Source organism: Bos taurus, chromosome 18, assembly GCF_002263795.3.
Source record: "Bos taurus isolate L1 Dominette 01449 registration number 42190680 breed Hereford chromosome 18, ARS-UCD2.0, whole genome shotgun sequence".
Taxonomy (NCBI): Eukaryota; Metazoa; Chordata; class Mammalia; order Artiodactyla; family Bovidae; genus Bos; species Bos taurus.
The window spans coordinates 2,690,511-2,708,798 of record NC_037345.1 but is presented as its reverse complement, the minus strand read 5'-3'; the positions used below and the strand labels follow the sequence as shown (position 1 = coordinate 2,708,798).

The window sequence follows — 18,288 nt, the reverse complement described above, 5'->3', positions numbered from 1 at the left end:
TTTGTGTTACCTGTGATGGTGAAATAGTACCGGGTGCAGGAGTGAGATAGTTCTTAATATGAAAATTTGGTTCTAGTCCCAAGAAGCCTAGAAGGAAAAAGAAAAGATAAGGACTTCTGTTCTTTGCAAATCTGGAATATAGGGTTTGTCTGTCATTATTGTGAATGACCTGTTTGAACACTCAGAATAACACCATAATCTTGGACCCTCCAACAGACGGATTGCAGTTAAACAAAATTCCTCAGACGTTTTGGGAACCCCAAGGCAGACATAAGGCATTTCCCCTCTTTATCTGAAATTTCTGGCATCAAATTCATATATTCATTTGATCCTTTAGGAGTCAGTTTTATTGAGGGCAGTTTTCTCAGATTTGAAATTGGACAGGGTTCTCAATCGGGTAACTTTCTTTCACTCCTAAATCACTATCTATGTAGCTAGTTTTAAGGAATTTTGTTTCATCTTTGGGTTGTTTTAGGTACAGAACAGGAGCCTTCTTTAGAGTATCCCAATTGTTTATACTGTTGCTTTTCTCCTGAAATAATGCCAGTGTGTTTCTCCCAATTACTCCACGTCCCTGTTCCCACTTTGACTTAAGCGTGAGCACTAATGTGCACGTGAGGTGCAGTGGGAGAGCCCTTCAGTCTTCACCTTGGTGATCTCACGTGGGCTCTGATTCAGGGTGACGGTCATGTGACAGAAGAAATGGAGGGGGTTTGAGAGACAGCAGACTTCCATCTGCTGCTGTTTCCTTTTTTGAATTAATAAGGGCTAATGTCTGTCTAGAACTGTTGAAGTAAATTTTAACCATAACGCTCAGCAGCCAGAGTTTACAGAAAGCCCAGTGATTTTTTCCTTGGTTCTTTATGCCTTTTTTATTAGATTTTGTTTCTCTCCTTTTCTTCCACTTGTAAACTTGGTGTCGTCCCTTGGTACAGGGTGATTAAGGAAGTGGATGCCACATCTAAAGAAGCCAAATCCTTCTTCAAGCAAAATGAGAAGGAAAAACCCCAGTCTAACGTCCCTCCAGCAGTGCCATCACTTCCTGCCGGGTCAGGGTGAGTAGTCTAGTCTCAGGCCGAGACGCACCTGGCACGTTGGAGAAGCTGTTTTCACAACAAGGGCGCCTTGCCTGTAGCTCTCGTGGCTGCTTTCCTGAGAGCAGGAATGCTGCTGCTGTTCTGTCTTTGCTGAAATACCTGCCAAAATGGAGGATGCAGAGAACAATACTTGCAGAATGGAGGATGCAGGCTTCTTGTTTGATTCTGAGCAAAGTCCTGGTTTACAGTGTTGGCCACAGAGGTGAACATATAGTAGACTTCACACTTAAAAAAATGATTTTTGAATGTAAATGTCAGCAGTTCATCATAACATGTAATAAAGATTTGAGTTGAATACTTCCTTCCTAAGGATCTCCTAGGAACAAAAAAAGGTCAAGGCTGACTTACAAATAATTTTATTAGCACATTGTCAAAAACTTAACAGTGTTTCTCCCTTCATGGTTTCCATAGTACATGAGTTAGTTTGAGCTGAAGACTAGAATTCTTTCCTTGGAAGAAGGAAAAATTTCTTTCTTCTTAATCTGCGTGTAAGAAGTAAAGGTGACAGTTAAGTGGGAGTCAGGGCACTCGCCTCGAGAGCGGCGAACATGGGCCACTCACTCCCGTCACAGCGCTGACCACCTTGACTCCCGAGCAGAGCTCGCTCTCTTCTTGAGAGAAGCTGTCACCTATAGTTGACTTGCTGACCTTTCAGTTTTTGCTTCATCCTTTCCCCTAAAACGGTGAAGTTTTGTTTTCTGCTTTTTTTTTTTCCTGAGAGCTGAGATAAAAATAGGAGGCTCTAAGCTAAAACAACATGCTTTTAGCTTTCTAGTTATTATATTGTCTGAGAGGGGTTCTCTGCAGACCAGTGGCTTTCAGACTTTATTGACTGCCACTCACACTAAGAAATACATCTTACGTTATGACTTAAGTGAAGTGAAAGTTGCTTAGTCGTGTCCGACTCTTTGCAACCCCATGGACTGTAGCCTGCCAGGTTCCTCTGTCCATGGAATTTTCTAGGCCAGATTACTGGAGTGGAATTCTCTTCTACTTTCCCTTCTCCAGGGAATCTTCCCAACCCCGGTATCGAACCCAGGTCTCCCTCATTGCAGGCAGGTTCTTTACTGTCTGAGCCACCAGGGAAGCCCTACATTATGACTTAGTCTACCCATAAATATAGATATGTATGGTGACTTCTATTTTATGTCTATTATTATGTAATTATTTTGTGTAGTATATGTCTTTTGGAAGAATGTTATGACCCATTCAATCAATTTCAAAATCTCTTACAACCTGTATTTAACTAATACTGCTCTAGACTACATAATAGAATTAGCATTCTGCAGGCTTATCTCTGGGTCAACAGGCTTGTATCTGGTATTATTAAACAATGCCTCTTGCATTTATTGAAAGTGTTACTGTGAATGTTACTGTGGATTAAGTGCTGGATAGAAATAAAGTCAGAGTTTCTTCTGCCTTAGATTTCTAGCATAGTTAGTTTCAAGTAGCATAATTTTTATTTCTAGCTTCCTTGGGTGTTTCTTAAAATAGAGATTCTACTTGGAAACAGTGTGTTTCAGAAAATAGGGTTACCATAGTTCTAAAGATAACCGGAGGAGGGAGAAGGGGCATCTTGGCAAGGTCAGCTTGTTTAAGTCAGAGTCAGTCATGAAAATCTCACTGTATTCTGTATTCATGCCATGCTTTCTTAGAAAGAGCTACTAACCTTTCAAAGATAAGAAATCTGCTATGTTTTAGTAGGAACCAGAAGGAAACAGATGGCATCCTCAAACTGGGACACCTCTAGGAGATTTTAGGAACTTACAGTGCAATGAAAGACTGCACAGATAGTGAGAGTGCAGCATCCCTGGGGTTGGCAATAATGAGGCTCCATCGCCACCCCTCGACCTGAGGGGCGCGGCAGGGAGCAGCCTGTGGCGGTGAGGATAAGGAGGATCTCCTGTCAGGAGCTGAGGGCTTCGCTTGAGCGATGGATCATCCAGGGGAATAAATAACCAAATATCCCACTCCTCCCTCCATCCTTTCTCTGCTGGGGACTCCATTGGTCAATGAGGCTCATGAAAGAAAAAATTATCCTCTACTTGTTAAAATGCAAGGAAGATTTATTCAGGCTTATTGCAGTAGGTATTAACAACTGTCACAGTAGGGGAGAAAGATCAGGCTTAACTTTTATTTTTTAAATTTTTTTTGGAGTTCATTGGCTTTACCATGTTGTGTTAATTTCTGCTGTACAGCAAAGTGAATCAGTTATACGTATACATATATCCCCTCTCCTTTGGGTTTACTGCCTATTTAGGTCACCACAGAGCACTGAGTAGAGTGCCTGGTGCTGTAGAGGAGGTTCTCATTACCTATTTTATGCATAGTGTCATAGTGTGTATATGGGGGGCTTCCCTGGTGGCTCAGACGGTAAAGCATCTGCCTGCAATGCGGGAGACCCGGGTTCAGTTCCTGGTGTGTATATGTCAGTCCCATTCTCCCAGTTCATCCTGTCCCTGCCTTTACCCCTTGGTATCCTCTACATTCGTTCTCTGCATCTGTGTTTCTATCTGTGCTTTGTAAATAAAATCATCTATACCATTTTTTCAGATTTCACATATATGTGTTAATACACGGTATTTGTTTTTCTGACTTAACTTCATTGTGTATGACAGTCTCTAGGTCCATAGACATCTCTACACAGGACTCGGCTTCACTTTTCTTTTTCTGCCTGAGTAATGTCCCGTTGTATAGATGTGCCCCGTTTGCTTTATCCATTCCTCTGTTGACGGACATGCAGGTTGTTTCCATGTCCTGGCTATTGTAAATAATGCGGCAGTGAACACTTGGGGTGCGTGTGTCTTTCTGAATTATGGTTTTCTCTGGGTGTATGCTCAATGGGGGGATTGCTGGGTCACACGGTAGGTCTATTTTTAGTCTTTTAAGAAAGCTCTGCTGTTCTCCATAGTGGCTGTATCAGTTTACATTCCTACCAACAGTGCAGGGTGGTTTGCTTTTCTCCACACTTCTGCAGCATTTGTTGTTTGTCGATTTTGCGATGATGACCATTCTGACTCATGTGTACCTCATAGTTTTCAGGCTTGACTTTGCATGCAGCAAAGAGCTGGGATTTGTGGCCAGGGAGCAGATGAGGGCTGGGAGGATGGTCTGTGGATGGGCCAGTGCCGAGGGCGACAGCAGCGGCGAGAGGGTTCTGGCTCACTGACCCAACAGGGCTCTTGTTGCAGCCGGGCCAAGGACTTACATGTCAAAGGTGGCAAATGAGGAAACTGTTCAGATACTGAGCGTGATCAGCTGTCAAGGGTGGGTGATGCTGTTTAACCTGATTTAGCAGGATTCTTGCTAAAATTGAGCTCTGCAAGCCCAGTGAGGAGAGGGGCCAAGTTTGAGACGTCATGGAGAAGAGGTTTCAAAGGAGCCTAAGACTGGATCAAGTAGAGAGTCTCTTGTTGATACACCCATACAGGACAGCATCTGGGGCAAGGAGCAGTGTGGAGACGGATGCAGAGGCATCCAGACGGGTCAGCCAGTGACGCATCCTTCAGCAGATTAATGAACTCACTCCTTCGTGACGGGGTGGAACCTGAGCTTCTTTGAAAGCTATAATGAAACATAACAAGATTACAAGGATATGTCTGACTGAGTAAAAAAGTCCTCACAGTTTGTACATAAAAACAGAGACACATTTCATTAATGATACATGGACTTTGGATTTCTCAATAAATCCAGCAGATGACCTTCAAAGTTGACATGATCATTTTTCTGAGATTTATCTCAAAAAATGTCCACAGTGGTCGTTGTGCTTGGGAAAAGACAGGGTCAAAAGGAATTCAGTTGATCTGAGGTGTCTAACAGCATTTTATCAGTGCAGACATCAGTATGTGCTGCAGGCTGCACACACATGGTGTGGAAAGTCTTCAGAAGAGTCTACAGGAGATACCAAATTTATTAAATGAAATTTATTTAACATAGTAAAATTTTTTTTCAGTGTTGGAATTGTTTCAGTTAATAGAGGTTGCCCAGCAGAAACACATTGTTTGTTTATTTCTCTCCTCTCTAAACAGATTTAAGCAATACAGGAAAACCAGAGCAGGAGAGTAAAACATCCTGTCCCACATCCTTTGCTAGAATCACAGGAGCAAATGTTTGTAACTGAAAATGCATTTCCTCCACATGTTTAAAATAGTACACTGCTTTGGCTTAAAAAATCCAAAGTTTATACTTTGGGGATAGAGTAAACCAAACATCGAGTTTTCACTGGAGGCAGGAATCAGAGACGACAGTTAACTCTACAATTGGTAGAAGAAGCACCGCGCTCACCCTGCTGTGTCTGAATTCTCCTAGTCCTGTTACTCTAAGCGCTTTGTCCACTTCTCACCTTCCACTCCCCTCCAGCCCTGTTGACCAGTTGAATCCAGCTTCTGTCAGCGTTTGTGGGTGTTGGGCTGGTACATTCACTGCTTGTCTTCAACCCAGCATTTACTACTTACTTTATTCCAACAGTGGGCAGCCATGAGTGCCCTTCAAGTTTATGATCCCAGCCAGAGGCATTAACTTGTTTGATTAAGGGCTTACTGTTTTAGATTCCTCTTTATAGACTGAAAATGATCTAAACCAGTAAAACATAAGGGTTCAAGACATCATTTTCCTGTGTAATTTTGTGTTGTCATCTCGATCTGTTGAGGGGAAAAAAAAGGCTTCATTGTTGAGTCTCAGACATCATCCTAGGTGGTATCAGGTTAGCACTGTTTGCCCCAAAAATAGAAGAGAGAGGATTCCTCACAGTGTCACACTGCTGGTTGAAGACCTGTTGGTATTGAGTGTATTTGAGACATCCATCCCCAGGACCTTTACTTCATACAACAGAATCTGTCTGAGCCATTGATCTCTCCCAAACTCCTTGGACATGAGTTAAAACCTTGTTGGCTTTTAAGTTTCAATATATAGTCTTTTGATAGAGATCATTGGGCATTTTACTTCAAGAAATAAAAATCAAACATAGACACAGCACTGGGTTGGAAAAGTTTCTAATTTTTGATCTGAATCTCATTGCTGCTAAGTCGCTTCAGTCATGTCCGACTCTGTGCGACCCCATAGACGACAGCCCAGCAGGCTCCCTCGTCCCTGGGATTCTCCAGGCAAGAACACTGGAGTGGGTTACCATTTCCTTCTCCAATGCATGAAAGTGAAAAGTGAAAGTGAAGTCCCTCAGTCGTGTCCGACTATTAGCGACCCCATGGACTGCAGCCTACCAGGCTCCTCTGTCCATGGGATTTTCCAGGCAAGAGTACTGGAGTGGGGTGCCATTGCCTTCTCCCTGAATCTCATTATTGATCTCCAAATTTTGACCTCCAAATTATTCACAGAAAATATATTTACATCAATAGCAAAAAAAAAAAAAAAAAGACAGGTTGTCTCAGAAATCTGACTCCACCTCCAGGTTTGATGCTCTTGGGAAATGCCTGATCAGGTGGCACGCGCCTGTGGGCCCGTGAGTAGGTATACATGACGAGGTTACTGAATGCCAGAGAAGGGCCATTCCTGGAAGAAGAGAATCAGCTTGTTTCAAAAGAATAAATATCATAAGTAAGTGCTTATTGGTAATTATTATAATTATTATTATTAATTATAATTATATAATTATACAATTAACTATATATTTATAATTTATATATATTTATAAATATTTTATTGACATATTTCTAATTTATATATAATTAATTATTATAATTAAGTTCATTTGAAGAAAGTGGACATTCTAGACATGACCTGTGATATCTTTCATATTCGTTTTTAAGAGAACAAACAGTATTAGTTTAATAGTTTAAAATTGGATGTACCTTATCTCTCTTTAAAAAATAGCTATAGTGAACTGTATTTATTTACCAATTAAGTTATGCCATTCTTTAGTTAGCTGCTACTGCTGCTGCTGCTGCAGTACTACTAAGTACTGCTACTGCTAAGTTGCTTCAGCCGTGTCCGACTCTGTGCGACCCCAGAGACGGCAGCCCACCAGGCTCTGCCATCCCTGGGATTCTCCAGGCAAGAACACTGGAGTGGGTTGCCATTTCCTTCTCCAATGCATGAAAGAGAAAAGTGAAAGTAAAGTTGCTCAGTCATGTCCAACTCTTAACGACCCCATGGACTGCAGCCCACCAGGCTCCTCCGTCCATGGATTTTCCAGGCAAGAGCACTGGAGTGGGGTGCCATTGCCTTCTACGTAGTTTTTAGCACTTCCCCCAAAATGCTGTCTATCTCCATTTTTATACACCTCTCTCTTCCCCACCGCCAGGAAACCACTAATCTATCTCTTTGTCTCGATTTGCCTGTTTGGACATTTCATATAAATGGAGTCATACAGCATTTCTTGCTTTGTGTCTGGCTTCTTTGACTAGCATGATGTGTGTTGGTTTTTTTGGCTGCACTGTGTAGCATGTGGGATCTTAGTTCCCTAACCAAGGATGGAACCCGTGCCCCCTGCTTTAGTGACTAAGCACACACAGACATTCATGTACAAGTTTTTGTAGGGATATGTGTATGAACCTGGGTATGAAATTTCTGGGTCATGTGGTAAGTTGGACACAGTTTTGGATAGGACAAGGAGCCATAAGAGGAGAATTCACGTGTTACCAAGAGGTTCCTTTGACCGTGATTTCTTTTAAAGCATGTGTAGTTCTATATATAAGCTCTGCTGTAGGAAAAAGAGACTGGTGGAAAGCTGTAATGTCCAGTAACATTATAAAAGAAATGGCTAGATAAAAGGTAAAGCAATTTCCTTTTGTCATAGTTCATGTTGGATGTAAGGAGAGAGGTTAAGACTTTTGGTTTGTTCCCACAGCCAGCTCTAAGCTTTCTACTTAGTGAGATTTCCTGTTTGATGATAATTTGGGGTTTTACTTCAGCTGACTCAGGGCTGGCCCTCCCCTTATTTTATTACTGTTTGTAAATAGATGAGTTTCATGACTTTTCCATTAATGTTTGAATGTAACTTTGTTGCTCTTAGTGGATGTGGTTCTGCCAGTAGGAGGTGTTCAGGAACATGTGGTGAGAGGGAGATTTTGGTGCCACATGACTTGAGACCATTGGTACTTAGTGGGTGGGGTTCAGGGGTACTGAATATCCTGCAGTGCTTAGGACAGTTTATGCAGAGAATTTTCTTTTCCAAAATGCCAGTAGTGTCCCCTTTGTGACATACTGTTTTAGGGAGCTGGGGTCCTTCATTTTCCGGTTGGAGACTCCTCCAGGGTAGACATTCACAAACTGACAGTTGATGAATCAGATCTGTCCTTGGATGTTTTATTTGACCAGTATTTAAAAATCAGGAGAGTTGGCATAGGTGGATTATTGGCTTTTCTTCAGAAATAAGTTGTACCCCTGCCCCCACTCTTTCCTGACAGCGGGAAGGAACTGGAGCAGAGCCGATGGGTTGTGCCCATTCCCGTTCTCTCTCCTCAGTGTTGCTGCCTGCCAGGTCCCTGCAGTCAGGTGATTCTCACATGCTTGAACCCCGTGTTCCTCCTTAATGCTCAAGTTAATTACCTTTTGGAACCAACTTGTCTTCTAGATTAAGTATCAGACTTACTGCCTTCTCAGATTGTAGGTTAAATGTTTATCTGCTTTAAAAGAATAAGTAGTTTCTGTTTATTGATAGTTTACCAGATTTAAGACACAGTCCTAAATGTACATGTATTATTTCATTTACTCCCCATGGACACTTCAAGAGACAGGTACTAACTTTGTGCCCATTTCACAGAACAGGAAACTGAAACTGTTAAAAGTGCATAGTTGTTGGATGGTGAAGCCTGGATTCAAGTCTAGGTCTACTTGAGACCAAAACCTGAACTCTCAGCCACTGTGCCTTACAACCACTCCTTCTTATTTTCCTAATTGACCTTTTTTGTTAAAAGTATCTCTTCAGCTTTATAACTGATGAAGGACCCTTTAAGGCTATTTTGTGTTTTGTTATTTTTGAAGGAAGTGAGATGACTATTTAATCCCGTTTCCTTTGTAAGCCTTTTCCTCATTAACCATGACTAGTCGGGTTTCCTGTATTATATTTTAATCTCAGCCTTATCTCATGAAATTGAAGGAGCTAACACATTTTAAAAATGAGTTCCAGGTTTGTTTAGAAAGCAAAGATACCTCTTTGCCGACAAAGGTCTGTATGGTCAAGGCTGTGGTTTTTCCAGTAGTCATGTATGTATGGGATGTGAGAGTTGGACCATAAAGAAGGCTGAGCGCTGAAGAATTGATGCTTTCAAATTGTGACACTGGAGAAGCCTCTTAAGAGTCCCTTGGACAGCAAGGAGATCAAACCAGTCAATCCTAAAGGGTATCAACCCTGAATATTCATTGGAAGGACTGATGCTAAAGCTCCAATACTTTAGGGCTACCTGATGTGAAGAGCCTACTCCTTGGAAAAGAGGCTGATTGATGCTGGGAAAGATCGAAGGCAAGAGGAGAAGGGGGCGACAGAGGATGACATGGTTGGATGACATCACCGACTCAATGGACATGAGTTTGAGCAAACTCCAGGAGGTCATGAAGGACAGGGAAGTCTGGCGTGCCACAGTCCGTGGGGTCGAAAAGAGTCGGATACAACTTGGCGACTGAACAACAGCAGCAGTGGACTCCTACTGAGGTCTGAATTTTACATTGCAGAAAGCTTATGTGAGGACCCCCCTCCCAGCTTCCAGGGGACCCAAGTAGGAGATATCCTTGTCTGGCTTGTTTTAAGGTCATTTCTTCTTGCAACCCTTTGTTCCAGAGTAGGACTATCTAGAAACAGCTTTTAAGAGGAAATGATTGATTCTATCAGCCTCACTGGTACTGCTGTTACTTTACTTATCAGCTCCAGAATGCTGCTTTTCGTTGGGGCAAGAAAACCCTGTACCGACTTTCACCTACATGTTCTTCAATGGATGCTTATATTCTGCTTCATTTGGTTTTAGCTTATTCTTAAATTTTATTTTAGTTATACTCTACAGTTGTTGCAGGTATAGGATAAGTGGATTTGAAATTGAAATTAAACAATTCTTTTAAGATTTCCCCATGAATACTTGGAATATTTTGAATTTATTACAGGTGATCTCATCTCATGTGCATTCTTGATTTGAAGAGATTGTTCCAGGTCAAGCTAGTAACTGAACGAATTATGAATGGAGAGATTAATGATATTCCTTTCACCCCACCCTTCACTTTTTTGGGGAGACTTTTTGATATTTGGATCAAGTAATTCATGCATCTAAATGAGAACCCAAACATGGAAACACTGCAAAGTAAGGACATTTTTCCTTTGTAGTCACTAGGATGGGATTGAATCCCTACAGCAAATACTATGCCTCTAGGAAATGTCGCTTTTGGTTTTCAGGTTGCCCAGAGTTGAACAAGCTCTAGTGATCTTAGCAAGTCCTATCAAGGAGTTGCTTTATTACACAGAGCAACCTCCTTTTAAACACTTTGCCTTTACCCTTGAGTTAAAGCGGCAACAAGCCTAAGAGCCAGGTACCTGTATGTGTTACAAATTTTAAAATTTTTATTTTTCTGTATTCCTATACCCTTGATTTTGCCAAATTTCTCTTGGTGTGAAATAGGAAAGGAAGATGCTTTGAGTGCTTCTTGGAGTGTAGGGAAGCATAGAAAGGGTAGGTAGCTGAAGTTATGACTCGTGAAGTTCACTTGGTGCGATAATAGGAAATTGATTTGGAAAAGATACATAGAGGCCTTCATTTAAGAAGAGAATTGTGATGCTGTAGGGACGAAGTGGAAATATTTTGATTGTAACATGAATTTATTGATTTTAGTTGCTTCTTGTGTTTTGGCTTCTTTCAGTGTGCACTAGAGGGCAGAGTTCCCCTGAAAAGATGGTTTGTCTTTGGCAACATCCCAGCAGAAGAGACATTCATTCCTAAGATCGGGTATATAAGTGTGTACATTTTTCTCTAATGATATGAGATTATTCTCTTGGTATGAAATATTTTTATGTTTTATATATAGTTTCTACATTTTTCTTTTATTAGAGAATTTGTTTTGTTTTAAATTGTACCATTGTGCTTAGAAAGTGGAAAATGATTTTTCTTCTCTTGAGTTCTTTCATTGCCAGTCCCAGAGGCTAATCGTTTTAGCCAGTTATCAGTTATATTCCAATCCTTCCCTATATTATGCTAATATATTATAATATATATACATTAAAACAAAAATGGACTTATTCTTTCTTCAACTTGTATTTTTAAACAGTCTTATTTTGGATATCTTTTCAGGTCCAGTATAAACATCTACACGTCTTTATGCCTGCATGATACTCTGTTGTGTGAATATTCTATAATTTGAATAACCAACCATTCCCTTATTGGTGAACTTTTAGTTTTCCAGATTTTGCACTTATGAATAGTTCTGTAGTAATCCTTGTACATACTTTTTTTTTTTTAATCTTCTCATGCTGTTATTTCTGGAAGACAGATTTCTTATAAGTGGAATTGCTGAGTCAAATGTATGCACCTTAAATCCTAATAGATGCTGCCAAATAGGCAACAACAGTTTGAAATCTCCAGTGTTATGTGAGTTGGAGGGCGCATTTCTGCACATCATTACTTGACTAGTATCCAAAGATTTCTCCACAATCATGTTAACTGATTCCTCTTAACCTACTGGTTTGTGTTGTGGCTTAAAATTCTCCCTCCTTTGAAAATTTTTATCAGAAACAGACTTTTTTTTTTCTTCCAAGGATTAAACTAGTGCTACATTTTGGTGCATTTTTCAAATGTTAGAAAAAGAATTAAGATTTTGGTATCACCTATAGATTGTCTCCATGTCATATCAGATCATCAAAGTTAATTAATTCTCAGTCATTTAAGAGTTCAGATAAAAACCTGAGTTTTATGAACGCTGAGAGCAATTGTGAGCCAGTTTAGGGACTGCAGTATATTATAGATTCTTTAAAATGCTATGTGTTACTTCTCTCTTTATGTCCTTAGTGGTGGAAGTCACTATTCCCAAATGTTTTCATGTCAGTGAAGAATGTCATTTGTCCTAAGCTTAGCAGCCAGTGGTTCTTACATTCTGATCATGTTCTGATACAGGCATCTTGCTACTGTTTGGTGGGAGGTTATGATTATATAGCGGAGAAGGCAATGGCACCCCACTCCAGTACTCTTGCCTGGAAAATCCCATGGACGGAGGAGCCTGGAGGGCTGCAGTCCATGGGGCCGCTGAGGGTCGGACACGACTGAGCGACTTCACTTTCATTTTTCACTGTCATGCATTGGAGAAGGAAATGGTAACCCACTCCAGTGTTCTTGCCTGGAGAATCCCAGGGACAGGGGAGCCTGGTGGGCTGCCGTCTCTGGGGTCGCACAGAGTTGGAGACGACTGAAGTGACTTAGCAGTATGATTATATAGAAAGATTCATATTTGATAAATATTTTTATTTGGATTGGGGAGTTTTTCTTATGGGAGAGGCTGAGTAGCTTTGTTCTCTTTATTTTGGTCAGGGATTGAAAATCAGGCTGATGTGAGGTCCAGCACTGAACTGTAGTCAGTTACTAGCCCTGGATTCTTGCCAAAACCCTGTTATCCGAGGGAACCTATGATAAACGTCATTCAAAATAATTTAAAATTTCTAACCTAGGCTAATATTTCTGTATCATTAAGAAAATGGGAGATTCTGAATAAGTGTTAATCTTTGGATATATTAATAGTAATTCTGGATGCTTATGACCATAAAAAAAATGTCACAGCCTTTTGAAAGTTAGACTTCCCTTGAATTTGAAATGCTTGCAATTTCATAGCTGCTTATTTGAGAATGAGCAAGAGCAGTCCACGCTTTGCATTGGCTTTTGCTTTAAACTGGGATCATTTAGCCCCAGATGCTTGCGAGATGGTGAACTGTAAGAGGTAGGAACCAAAAGAGAAGAGTTTCTCTATAGTCAAAGTGTGACATGTCTTATTTAAAGTGAGAATTAGAAAGATCCAAAGGATCCCATGTATAAAACACTCTTGATCTTGAACTCTTGTCTCATGTAACTAGTTTCAAAGAAAAGATTTGAGGGAGTTTCCTTTAGAGCATTAACCACAAGCATCATGTCTGCTTCCCAGCTGTGTTTCTGTATATGCTGTGGGTTAATGAAATCCTAGTTTTTGAAAGCATTTCAGAAAGTCATTCCAATTAAGTTTACGTTGGACCTATCTGGACCTCAATTTCTCAGTCTTGCTGTGATGAAGCCAACTTTCTTATTAGGCTAACTTGGACAATCAGCTATGTGTTTTACAGTATCATAGAAGAATGAGCCAGGTAGAATTTCAGCACAAAGGCTTAGCTTTTGAAGTATCTGTCTTTATGAAACTGGAGTTATATATGTATTTTTTAAAGCTCCTTTGAAATAGGACTTTGGTCAGCATCAAAATGAAAGCGAAGGATCAGTGCTTCTCAGATGTAGTAGGAAAAGTTTGGATAAAGGCTTCTGTTTTCCGTACATTTATCAATCCCTAGGGGAATTGATTGGCAATGGAAAATGGAACACATCTCCTTTCTCCCAGCGTTGTGTGTCATCTACTTACAATACAGTATCTCAGGACGCCCCTTCCTGATAAGACTGACATATCTCTGAGCTTCCCACTGCCGCCTCCTCTGTGTGTGTAGGGCGTCCACAGGGTTCAAAGGCCTCTTCTTCTGACCATCTCTTCAGTGCTGGTAGTTCGCTGTCTGTCTAATACTGCTTTTATCCTGAACTCCAGACCCATGTTTCTCATTGCTTGCTACAAGTTTATTCTGAATCCTCTTGACACCACAGTGGTCCAACATTTAATTCATTTTCTCTAAATTCTTCCATTTTACAGTACTGGAGAAATGGAGCCTGGGAAGCTAAGTAGCTTCTCAGAGAGAACTTCTAAACTAAAGCTTCTTTCTAATCCATTTTTCCTACCCGCTTGTCTGTCTCTGGAGAAAGACTATACCACCACTATTTCCTAAGTCATTCATCCCAGCCTCAGTGCTGTCTTCAATTCTTTCCTTTTTTTTTCCTATCCTTCCCCTACTCCCAACTGCCCAGTCCATTCAGTTCAGTTCAGTTCAGTCGCTCAGTCGTATCCGACTCTTTGCAACCCCATGAATCGCAGCACGCCAGGCCTCCCTGTCCATCACCAACTCCCAGAGTTCACTCAGACTCACGTCCATCGAGTCGGTGATGCCATCCAGCCATCTCATCCTCTGTCGTCCCCTTCTCCTCCTCCCCCCAATCCCTCCCAGCATCAGAGCCTTTTCCAATGAGTCAACTCTTCGCATGAGGTGGCCAAAGTACTGGAGTTTCAGCTTTAGCATCATTCCTTCCAAAGAAATCCCAGGGCTGATCTCCTTCAGAATGGACTGGTTGGATCTCCTTGCAGTCCAAGGGACTCTCAAGAGTCTTCTCCAACACCACAGTTCAAAAGCATCAATTCTTCGGCACTCAGCTTTCTTCACAGTCCAACTCTCACATCCATACATGACCACTGGAAAAACCGTAGCCTTGACTAGACGGACCTTTGTTGGCAAAGTAATGTCTCTGCTGTTCAATATGCTATCTAGGTTGGTCATAACTTTCCATTAAGTCCTTTTAATTCCACCTTCAGAATGTTCTGAATATTCATTTATATTCTTTCCTTCTCTCTCTTCGTGCCTTCTGTCTATATTTCATCTTCACTGACATTGCCTCTTTTCTGGGTCTTTCTTCATCATCTGTCTTGTAATTGAAATATTTTCTGAAGTCTTTGAATAGCTTGGATTATTATAATTGGTTCCTAAATTTACTTAAGAGACTGCAGTCTCCCTTCCTGTATCCACCCTGGATGCCATTGCTGGAATAAGAGATTTTGGGCAATGGTTCAATTTAGATCCTATCACTTGCTCAAAAATTTGATTATTTTTGCCTACTATTCAGTTCAAATTCTTTAGCCTAATATTAGTGAACAATGGATTTTAGTTCCAGCAAACCACACATTTTTCTGTTACTCTATTTGACAGCCAGAGAAGGGTCCTTCCCTTTGCCCCATATTTTCCTCCATCAGCTTATTCAGACTCCCTGTCTCCACCCCAGGTGCCGTCATCTCTTCCCATCTGTGGGAATCCTGCCCATTTTTCAAGCCCAGCTCTGTCCTCTCACACTCTGTCCTGATGCAGATCCTCTCTGTTTGTACTCCTGTCCCACTAATGGCCCTTTAAATATGTGACCATGAAGTATAGTTATTTTATTCTTCCTTATTCATGCCTTGAAGAGAATAAAACTCTTAAGATCTTTTCTTTGACGTTGAATTTCTGCAGTTCAATACTGGGTGGATGGTACAGATTTAATTTTGTTTCTTAAATCTGAAAATTCATGCCTTTTGAAAGTTCTGAAAATTTCTCAGGCATTGTCTCTTTGAATATTGTCTGTTTGCATTTTATCATCACCGTTTAGAATGCCTATATGTCAGGTCTTTTCATTTTGTCCTCCACATCGCTTCACTTCTCTAGTATTTTTCACCTCGCTGTATCTCTGAGTTGTCTTTTGGCTCTTTCCAGTGTCCCAGTTCTTTACTTTTTCTTCAGCTATGTCTAAGCTGTTTTAACTTGTTCACTGAGTTTCATTTCAATAAGTATGTTTTCTTTTTATTTTTACAATTTTTATTTGATTTGTTTGCAAATCTGCTTGTTTTTTTCTCATAGGATCATGTGGTTTTGAGGTTTTCTTTTATATTCATCATCGTTTTATGTGTGCTTCCTTTATAGTTTCTGTCTGATTGTTCTTTTATCAGAAGTTCTTAGAGTTCTAAAGCTGTCTTTATTTCATTTGTTGTCTCTTATAGTGGGTTATGGCCCTTTGTGTTTAGTATTCTTTATCATCTTTACTAAGGTTTTGTCTGTGGCGTGATCTCATATGGCCTAGTGAAATTATATTTCTCTAAAGTAAGATGAATTCTCCACTCGGTGCCCTGGCTTTTTATGTTTTCTTTTTTCTTTTTTTGCTTTGAAGTTTCTGGAACACTCAGCTATCATAACTGGAATAATTATGAATCCTAATTATCACAGGCCAGGGTTCCAGTTCTCAGGAGATACTCCCCCCCACCCCCACCTTTTCCCTACTGTCCAAGCAGAGAGAAGCTTTCTTGTTTGCTCTGTAGGCTGTTAGGTGAACTTTTCCTAGTCTGTCCTTTCCCTGAGGATACACAGTTTCTGTTTTATTTGAGACTTTAGTTCTAGCCTTCCACCTTTTACAAGTCCGAGACTAGTCCTGTTATCATGTGGATAGCAAAACCCAGGGCGGAAGTTATTGAAACTCCTTACCCACCGCATTCAGCTCCTCTAGCCACTGGATCAGCTCATATTCTGCCACTGTGGTTTCAGTTCCTTCCTTGATCCTGGCACCCTGGACGTTTCCCTTTTCTCTCGCCGGGTTTAACTATGCATTTAAAATAATGTTTGGTCTTTTGGTATATTTAAATCTAGTGTTTCTAGGTCTTCATTGGAGAATGTTTAGGTTACATTAAACATTCATCTTGCCTGAACTGGAAGTTCATTGTGAGAAGTCGCTCAGTCGTGTCCGACTCTTTGCGACCCCATGGACTGTAGCCTGTCAGGGTCCTCTGTCCATGGGATTCTCCAGGCAAGAGTACTGGAGTGGGTTGCCATTTCCTTCTCCAGGGGATCTTCCCAACCCAGGGATCGAACTCAGGTCTCCTGCATTGCAGACGGACACTTTACCACCTGAGCCACCAGGGAAGCCCCTCTTTAAGGGCAGATACTATGTATTGCTTTTTTAAAAAATGTTTCCCTGCAGCTAGTACGAAGTTGGTCATTACAATTGGCGAATTTGAAGTTACTCAAAGGAAATACTTCTGACTACACTGAGCATAGGAAGAAATACCCAGTAACCTATTAAAAAAAAAGGGGGTGGGGGGAACGGCATCTAGAGGCATTCAGGATGGTGCAGCGTCTGACGTTCCATCGTAGGCTGTCCTACAATACAGCCTCTACAAAACCAGGCCGTCCCGAACCCCTGGTAATAGAATTGTTTACCTTTATACCAAGAAGGTTGGGAAAGCACCAAAATCTGCATGTGTTGTGTGCCCAGGCTGACTTAGAGGCGTTCGTGCCGTGAGACCAAAAGCTGTCATGAGGTTGTCTAAAACGAAGAAACTTGTCAGCCGAGCCTATGATGGTTCCTTGTGTGCTAAATGTGTCTGCGACAGGATCAAGCGTGCTTTCCTTATTGAAGAGCAGAAGACGTTGTGAAAGTATTGAAAGCACAAGCACAGAGTCAGAAAGCTAAATAAAAAATGAACCATTTTTGAGTAATAAAAAAGAAAATACCCAGTAACCTTTAAAAACACATTTGATGACTTTCTTTCATATCAGAAAGAAACTGATTCTTCTATTCAAACCCTATTGATTTTTACCATTAAAATACTGTATATCTTAAATATCTGTTGTTTTTCTTCCCTCTTTTGAGCTATTTACATTGCTCCCTTTGTTGGTTTTCCTTGTTCTCTTCAGAAACAAAATATCTGGGAATATTTTTTGTTACATTTTCTAAAGCATCCATGAATTTTCCTCATTCTCATATTAGTCTTATTTGTTGCCTTCCCCCGCCCCACCCCCAGCTCCATCTTAATGTCTGTTTTGAAAATCTTTACCACCAGGTGTTGTGGAGCTTCTTTTTGTCTGTCTGGTGCCTCACCCTCTCATTTCATAAATGCCGCACTTCATGGGAGGCAAGGAGCCGAATATTCAAAACCATTGATTTCCCAGTGTTCTTTGTAGCTACTTTTCAGTCAGGAACCTGGGCTGCTTGAGTCAGATACCTGCCCAGGATTTTCAGTCCAGCCTAGTGAGGCAGAGGCAGCGAACTCGGAAGATCTTCCCGGGCCCACGTAGGGGCAGCAGCTGCAGTGCGTGTGGGACCCCAGACAGCAGCACCGTCAGTCTAGGTCTGTGGTGTGATTTGGGGGCATTGTTTCCAGCTTCTGAACTTGCTTCTTAAATCCTGGATTTTGATGAGTAACCCAATACCTTTTTTTTTTTTTTTAATTAAACTTTCTATTTTGAGAGATTGTAGACTCACATGCAGTTTGTAAAATAACAGCTTTCTTGAATCCTTGATCCAGCATCCCTCTATTGTAACATCTTACAGTATCACAAATAAAGTGCTACAGATAGTCATGTACAGGTTTTGTGTGGTTGTTAAGTGTGTGTATTTGTGGGGTGTTTTGTTTCGTT

General features: G+C 41.0%; 1 protein-coding gene and 1 pseudogene across 2 annotated transcripts in view; both read left to right on the top strand.

Moving 5' to 3' along the window:
* Positions 1 to 18,288, top strand: part of CFDP1 (craniofacial development protein 1) — a 104,074-nt gene that overhangs the window by 18,611 nt on the left and 67,175 nt on the right. Inside the window, 1 exon segment of one of the 2 annotated variants that reach the window (NM_174268.1) lies at positions 936 to 1,055. The exons of the other annotated variant lie outside the window; for it this stretch is intronic. Coding sequence (NP_776693.1) covers positions 936 to 1,055 — 120 coding nt within the window. 2 annotated transcript variants of the gene reach the window in all.
* LOC132342773 (large ribosomal subunit protein eL34-like) lies at positions 1,062 to 17,379 on the top strand (annotated as a pseudogene).